Source organism: Procambarus clarkii, chromosome 41 (assembly GCF_040958095.1).
Source record: "Procambarus clarkii isolate CNS0578487 chromosome 41, FALCON_Pclarkii_2.0, whole genome shotgun sequence".
Taxonomy (NCBI): Eukaryota; Metazoa; Arthropoda; class Malacostraca; order Decapoda; family Cambaridae; genus Procambarus; species Procambarus clarkii.
The window spans coordinates 38,934,174-38,942,891 of NC_091190.1; the positions used below are offsets into that span (position 1 = coordinate 38,934,174).

General features: G+C 41.6%; 1 protein-coding gene across 2 annotated transcripts in view; it reads right to left on the bottom strand.

Annotated features, from left to right (window-relative positions):
• LOC138373317 (F-box DNA helicase 1-like) overlaps positions 1-7,374 on the bottom strand; it is a 106,944-nt gene extending 99,570 nt beyond the window's left edge. For both annotated transcript variants that reach the window (XM_069339508.1, XM_069339507.1), the window contains exon 1: positions 6,788-7,374. In XM_069339508.1, the coding sequence (XP_069195609.1) occupies positions 6,788-7,348 (561 nt within the window). In that variant the 5' untranslated portion in view covers positions 7,349-7,374. The remainder of the gene's footprint in view (positions 1-6,787) is intronic.
• Positions 7,375-8,718: the final 1,344 nt, after the last annotated feature.

Sequence of the window (8,718 nt, forward strand, 5' to 3'; positions counted from 1 at the left end):
ATATTACAGATCAGCTACATCCTATTGAAGGCTCGTAGTTTTGTTTTAAGAAATATTAGTTGTTCCTAGTAAATTATAATAAGCACTATAAATTAATTTATAGAATAATAGTGCTTCACCAATTAACATTATATACACTAGTTTATGCTTTAAAAATCTTTAAAGACTGTATTGCAGGAACGTCAACAGAAAACGATGCTACGTTGGAATGTCTATGGGGTTAACTACTGCAAACAAATTACAAATTTTTATTCAGGTAAAGTATATACATACAAGATACAAAAGTTGATGGATTTATAGATAGAGCTAGTACATACAATGCCTAAAGCCACTATTACGCAAAGCGTTTCGGGCAGGAAAGTTACTAAGGCTAAAACTTAATACTAATTGAGATTAAAGTATAAATTGTGTTGAGAAAAAATAAGAAAAAAAATGGAAAAAAGGGGGGGGGGACATGGCTGGAAAAAAAAGCAAAATACAATTTGGTCAACAAAACAGCATTGTTTAAAATAGAAGACATGGGTTGACATTTTGGGGGTGAGGAAGGTTACATTGAGTTAATTAGGTAGTACTTGGTTTTTATCTTAAACTGGTTGGGAGAGTTACAGTCTTTAATATAATTGGGAAGGTCATTCAACATTCGAGGTCCCTTGATTTGTAAAGCATATCTAGTTTGACTAAGTCGTACTTTTGGAATATCAAATAGGTATTTGTTTCTGGTGTGGTGCTCATGGGATCTGTTACAACCTTCTAGGAAGCTTTCAAGGTCAGGATTGACATTACAGTTCAGCGTTTTATATATATGAAATACACATAGAGAGAATGTGCAGGGACATAATATCTAACACATTCAGAGATTTGAGTAAGGGTACCGAGTGATGTCTGGGGCCAGAGTGATATATTGTCCTAATAGCACCTTTGTGTTGAGTAATTAGATGACGTAAATGATTTTGGGTAGTAAAACCCCAAGCACAAATACCATAGTTGAGATAAGGATAGATGAGAGAATAATAGTGTCACCAGGGCAGGGCGAGGTACATAATATCTGATCTTAGAAAGAATGCCAACAGTTTTTGAAACTTTGATATATTTAGAAAGTGTCCCTGGAAATTCAGCTTGCTTTCAATGAGAACGCCAAGGAATTTGCCATCTACTTTGTTACAAATTTGGGTGTTGTTAATCCTGAGATTTATTTGATTTGAGGATTTATTGCCAAACAAAATATAGAAAGTTTTGTCAATATTGAGAGCGAGTTTGTTGGCAGTTAGCCAGTGATGGACTTTATTTAGCTCAGTATTCACTGTGACATTTAGAGCAAGGGGGTCAGGACTTGAGTAAATGAAGGTCGTGTCATCAGCAAATATAATTGGTTTGAGATGTGGGAGGCATTTGGAAGGTCATTAATGTAGATGAGAGAGAGGAGAGGGCCAAGTATGCTGCCCTGGGGAACACCAATAATGATGGATAAGGTGGGAGAAATTGAATTATTCACAGAAACATACTGGAGTACTAGAAGTACTGGAACTTAGTACTTAGAACTTAGTACTTAGTATTAGTACTCGAAGATGGAATATCATTTTCAAGGGATGACCCAATGGAAGAGAAGAACCTATTGAACTCAAGAGCAGTGTCAGAGGCTGAAAGCAGACCATCATTATTTGACAGGAGTATGTTTTTTTTTTATATAATCTTCTTTGATCTCAATATTTGAGAAATTGTGCTCCATGTTTTCTTAATATTGCCCTTTGTGTGGGTAAATTTTTCTTTGTAGTATTTAATTTTGGCTCTCCTAATTATTTTAGATAGCAAAGATGAGTAATTCTTTGAGAATTCTTTTGAGACGATTCCTAACCTATACTTCTTCTCAAGGTCATGTTTTTTATTAATGGATTTAAGTATCCCCTTTGTAAGCCAAGGATTGTTTAACCTTTTAGTTGTGACTAGTTACGTTAGCATAGGACAGTGGGTGTTATAAAGGCCGAGAGTTTTTTTGAAGAAAAGATTGCACTGCTAGGTTGATGTCCCCTATGTTCCCTAATTCGGATTCCCAGTTGATATTAGCAGCAGCAGCTATAAAATTGCCTATAGCAGTTTCAGTGTGCAGCCTAAAGCTTATCTCCCTTGCCTCTAGAGGTGGTTTGTTAATGCTAGTTAGGAGAAATGTGGGGTAATGGTCTGTAGTGCTATCGATGATTATCCCTGAAGTAAGTGGCGAGGTTATGTTGGTCCAGATGTGATCAAGAGCCGTGGCAGTACTGTCAGTGATTCTAGTAGGTCTAGTGATTACGGGTATGAGGAAGCAGGAATTCATACAGTAGAGGAAATTAGCAGGAGAGTTATCAGGTTCGCAGAGGTCAACGTTAAAGTCCCCAGAAATAATTAAGTGGTTTTTGTTCAGTCGGTTCTCTAGTATAAGATTTCTAAGGTTTGAGTTAAATTCAGTCACATCAGTGTTAGGAACCCTGTAGACTGCTCCCACAGTCAAGACAGCATCATTACCCTTGACTCTGAAAGAGGCAAATATATACTCTCCATAGGGGTCTCTAGATTTAATTAATTTTAAGGAAGTCAGTGCATGGTGGTAGTAAAGAGTAGTACCACCACCTCTTTGTATAGGGCGACAGTTTTGAATGGCTGAGTAGTTTGGTATGTTGTAGAGTTGAGAAGTGTCCTCTTTCAACCACGTTTCAGTAAACACAATAAAAGTGAATTTGTGTTCAATTGTTTGAATCAGGGCATTGACATCATCAAAGTGCTTGCTAAGAGATCTTACATTCAAGTTAATTACAGAAACATTGTGATTACACGCTAAAACATTGTTTACATCATGTGCTGTGTAATATCTGCAATTTTGATTAAAGTGCTGATTGTCATAGATACTAGATAAGAGGTTAAGGTCTGGAACTATAATAGTTTGCATAAGAGGGCTGTTTTACAGAAAAGCCAAAAAGACATTGATAAAAGAACTAGCTATGACAAAAATCTATATATAAAACTATACACAAAATGATGTAGGTTGCTTAAGAGTACTTTCAGGTACACTGTAGGTAATTATTTGCACTAATGATCAAAATTGCACAGGCAAAGCAAAGAGCACAATGGAGCAGTGGTGACTAGTATATAGTCATAGGACATATGATATGTCCTACCCATAGGACATGCCTATCCTATTGGTAGTTATTGGGCCCAGACCCATCCTAGAAGTGGTATGGACCCCTTACCCACCTAGCAGGTGGTAGTAGACCCTATACCCACTTAACAGGTGGTAATGAACCCTATACCCATCCTACAGTAGGTAGTAGACACTATACCATCCTGTTTGCAGTAGTTTACCCCATAGACATTCCAACGTAAGATTTTCTGTTGACGTTCCTACAATACATTCTTTAAAGATTTTTAAAGCACAAACTAGTGTATATAAAGTTGATTAGTGAAGCACTAATCCTGAAAACTGAAAGGGACCTGAAAACTACAATTTTCATTGTAAGTGAACCAATCACGACTATTCTATCTACGGCGATGGACGACTACTGTGAGACGTAAATTGGTAAGTGAGGCAGAGTTTGTGCCTTGGAAAAATGTAACTGGGAGTATACCACATATGTACTAATTCATATTCAACATATTGATTAAACATCAAGTCATATATGTGCTGTCTTGTACGAGAGCGGGTTGGGGAAAGAAAGGAATGGCCATGGAAGCAACCAGGACGAGCACCAAGCATCGGCTCCTGGAGATAAGACACAAAGGGGGCCAAAACCGGGAAATCAGAAGTTGGAGTTCAAGGAAATTGGTGTAATATCCACGAATGTTCCACTGAAGAAGAGACATCAACAAAAGGAGAAAAGATAGCAACAGAGAACAAGTAAGAAACAAAGGGGAAAAAGGAACAAAGCAGGTCAAAGAAGGTCAGGGTCAGCAAAGTCAAGGTTAAGGGGCATGGGTAAACTGAGCAAAGATGGAGGGAAGGGAGCGGGAGAGCAGACCACAGGCGGACGAGCAGGGTCCGTAGGAGGAGGAGACAACTGAGTGGAGCATTCAAGGACAGGAGGAGGAGGAACAGAAAGAGGCGCACCCCAGCAAGGGCAGCAACCGAGCAGGCCAAAGAAACTTCCATAGCAGGAACAGCGGGCGTGACCACCGAAACAGGAGGGGGATGGAGCGAGTGTGTCAGAGGAAGGGGAGGGGGGGGGGGCGAGGAAGAAAGCGAAGCCTTCTTATCCGCGGGAGTGGAGGAAGATGAGCAGCCAGACTTTCGCTTCTGACTAAGAGAGACAGGCGTCCCAGCAACAATGTACTGGGCAACAGACGCAAGCATCTCAACAGGAGAAGCAGAACGAGAACAAACACGATGGCAGTTGGGAAGAGTGATGGACATTAGCTCGCACTGACAGGCGGCGCGGTTAGTTAATAGACGAAGGAGAAGAACGGGAAGGAGGATTGGGGGGAGACGAAAAAGACACAGGAGACATGACAGACTGGGCAGAAAGAAGGGGAATCCCAGACAGAACCATGAGGGGTCCCTGCGGGACAGAACTCAAAGGAACAGAAGACGCGGCGGTGGGCGTGTCTGGGCGTAAGAGATGGAAACGATTGAGAGACTGAGGAAGGGGAGAAGGATGAGCGCAACACGCTAGTATAAGAGACGTTAGCGTAAGGCGGGAGACTTGGAGAACTTGGCGCCTCGCCTCAGGAAAAGACTAACGTTCGGGACCCAATGTAGAGGGAGCTACGGAGCCCAGGCTTCCAACACTGTCCGACTCGAGGGCTTGGTCGCCCAACCCATGAGCCTGAGAAGGTATAAGTGGTTCAGAATTAGACATACAACGAGAGGTCAGACTTTCATTCACGAATGTGTCCCATATCCACCATGGAGCCACAATTAGAGGCAGGACACCCAACAAGAAGCTATCGCCGATCATGCCGGGGCCCCCTAGGGGTGCGTCGTGAGTATACGCTCCACAAACGCCACCTTAAGAACCGTCAGTCCGTCGAGAACAGGTTCAGTGAGGAGAGGAGAATTGACAATAAAGAGGTTCCCCTCGCTCTCGACGTCTGGTACTACAGTTCTACGGGTGCAAGAGTATACCTCCTCAAACACCTGGGCATCAAAATAGAAAAAGTCCAAAAGAATAATCAAAACAGGCAAAAGGTCGGTAGGAAATAACAATTAGAAAGGAGAAGAGGGGGTAAAAAAACGAAACAAGGAAAAGGAAAAGTTGCCAAAGCATAATTAGAGAGGACAACAGCAGAAGCACAAAGCTACAAATGGACAGAGGACCGTCCCAAGGAACATTACACACTGGCAGCCGCCCATCAGATCCCCTCACGGCAACAACGAGCTGGACAGGGAAGGGGAAGAAACTATGCAGTTCACATACCAGAGCAAGCAAAGGCAAATCCTAAAGTTTTTTCAGTTATATCGAATTATGATTAGAGAAAGGATAGGTCTATTAAAAACCTAGATAGGTCAAATAATGGATAGCGAAGAGAGACGTAGTATTTTTGATAAATATTTCATCTCTACTTTCTAAAGAGGAACTTATCATTATGCCATCAGCTGAACAAATTTACGTGGGTGGGGACGAGGACAGGTTGACTAGTTTCGCAGTTACCAGGGAGGATGTTATTCAACAAATAGTGAAACTCAACCAAATCCAACCTGCAATTATCGATTTACTTGAATCGATAATTGCAAATACCATTCGTCTTCATCTTGAAAATTTAATAAATGATTCACAACATGATTTTACAAATTGCCGTTCATGTTTAACAAATTTGCTATCATTTTATTCCAACATAGTTGAGACACTTGACAGTGGTAAGGTTTGTGATGTTTTGTACCTTGACTTTAGCAAAGCTTTTTGATACAGTGCCATATGGAAGACTGATTAAAAAGATAGAGGCTCATTTTATTGGGGGTGCTATATTAAGTGGGATTAGGGCATGGCTATACCAAAGGAAACATAGTATAAATTGGGGTTAAGTCAGACTGGGATAATGTTGTAAATAAAGTGCCTCAAGGCTCTTTCCTGGGACCTCTGTTATTCATAATATATATAAATGATATAGATTCAGGTTTGAGCAGCAACACTTGCAAGTTTGCCGATACAAAAATCGAAGGGAAATAATCACGGTAAAAGGCTCGCTATAACTTCAATACGATCTTTATAGGGGTTTGAAATGGTCTAAAGATTGGCAGATACAGTTTAATGCTGACAAATTTAAGGTTTTGAGGCTCGGTAATGATGATAGAGTTACAAGATACGAGTTTGATGGTGTTGAGATTGCATAGTCGGATTGCGAAAGGGATCTGGGAGTTATGATTGGTAAGAATTTAAAACCAAAAGATCAATGCATGAATGTTCGTAATAAGGCAAATAGGACAATGGGATTTATTAGTTGAAGCGTTAGTAACAAGACACCTGGTGTTGTTCTTCAGCTGTATCTTGATCTGGTTAGGCCCCATTTAGATTATGCAGTTCAGTTTTGGTCGCCGTAATATAGAATGGATATAAATTCACTTTAACGTGTCCAGCGTAGGATGATCGGAAGGAAGCAAGCGAGGAGGAGGAAGGAAATATAGGAAGCAAGTGATCTATCTCCTTTCTTAAAAATTGGTACCACATTAGCAAACTGCCACGACTTTGACACTGCCCGACTCAAATGATTTATTAAATATGGTAGACTCTGGCTCGCAAAGCTGTTCTTTGCACTCTTTAAGTACACTCATTGTGACGTTACTTACATGATTGGATGCAAGTAGAAACGTAAGACTGTTACTTACATGATTGGCTTTTATTTTATGGTTGATGATTCTTAGTTGTTCTTCAGTAAGATGAAAAGTTTCGCTGTGGATGAACTTCTGTGTTGTCTGTTGACCCACAGACACCTGCCGCGGCTGTTGACCCACAGACACCTGCCGCGGCTGTTGACCCACAGACACCCGCCGCGGCTGTTGACCCACAGACACCCGCCGCGGCTGTTGACCCACAGACACCCGCCGCGGCTGTTGACCCACAGACTCCCGCCGCGGCTGTTGACCCACAGACACCCGCCGCGGCTGTTGACCCACAGACACCCGCCGCGGCTGTTGACCCACAGACACCCGCCGCTGCCGTTGACCTAAAAACAGCTGCTCGAGCTGGTAAACAAAAAAATTCTGCCGGAGCTGTTGATCCACATACACCTGCCGGAGCTGTTGACTCTGAAACACCTGCCGGAGCTGTTTACCCACAAACACCTGCGGCAACTGTTGACCCACTGACACATGCGGTAGTTCTTCGTGATAATTTACTCCTGCATTCCTCCATCTGTTCTCATACAGGTGTAGTGTATAATACACCATGTAGTAATACCTGTAAGTTAATCATAGAGGAAAGATATAATACACTAGGTGGTAGTACATACAAGGTTATCATAAAGGTAGTGTATTCACCTAGTTGTGTTCCCCTAGTTGTGCTTGCAGGAGTTGAGCTCTGCTCGTTCATCCCGCCTCTCAACTGTCAATCAACTGTTACTACTAATTGTTCACACACACACACACACACACACACACACACTGCTAATGTAGTACCAATATACAAAAAGAGTGACAGACAAGAGGCATTGAACTACAGGCCAGTGTCCTTAACTTGTATACCATGCAAGGTGATGGAGAAGATTGTGAGAAAATCTAGTAACACATCTGGAGAGAAGAGACTTCATGACCACCCATCAACATGGGTTCAGGGAGGGTAAATCTTGCCTTACAGGCTTGATAGAATTCTACGATCAGGTGACAAAGCTTAAGCAAGAAAGAGAAGGATGGGCGGACTGCATTTTTTTTTTTTTGGACTGTCGTAAAGCCTTCGACACAGTACCCCATAAAAGGTTGATGCATAAGCTGGAGAAACAGGCAGGAGTAACTTGCATGTTCAATTTATCTGGCTATATCTTCAGCCGTATTGAGACTGTAATTGAGAGGCTGCCATGAAATAATTAACTGGAAGTTGTGGATGATTCAACTTCGATGGCAGTCTCACCCAGTATTGTTTGTCTTTATAGACAACTGTGTCCAGATATTGCTGGCAAGTCCACGTATCATCAGGGCTTGGTTTATCAGGGACAATACCTAAAGTGTCTAAATCCCACAGACGATGTACAGGTGGATCAGACTCATTATCTTCAGATATTTCTCAGAAATATAGGGGTGACTGTTCCAAGCCTAGTCACGCCACTATTGAATTGTTAGTTTGTTGGTTGACGGTGTTTTTTGTTGGAAAAGCACTGGTCCAGTAAGCAATTTGCCTCCAGCTGATGACAACAAATTCATTCTGTGTTGTCTGGTGCATCCTGTTATAAATTTATAATAATAGTCAGCGCCTAGTAGGATACCAACGTCTGTGAGGTAGTCAGAATTTATTGTGATCTGCTAGCCTCATGCGGTTTCGTATGAGATATCTAGCAGTGCGAGCTAGTCCTGTGACCTGCAGGTCTGAAGGAAGTTTATCTACTACTACCGCTTGTATTGGACTAGTGGAAGATCCAAGTCTCACTAACACCTTGACTACTTGGTATTCCCGAGGTCCACTATTAGTCAAGAACCCAGAAATATTCAGTCTCACACTTTTGGCAGGTTTCAATTTCAACTGCTCGACTAATTGTTGTGTGATGAAGGTTTTCTGTGATCCTTGATCAAAGAGACCTCTAGTGTTAACTCTAAACTTCCTATCAATT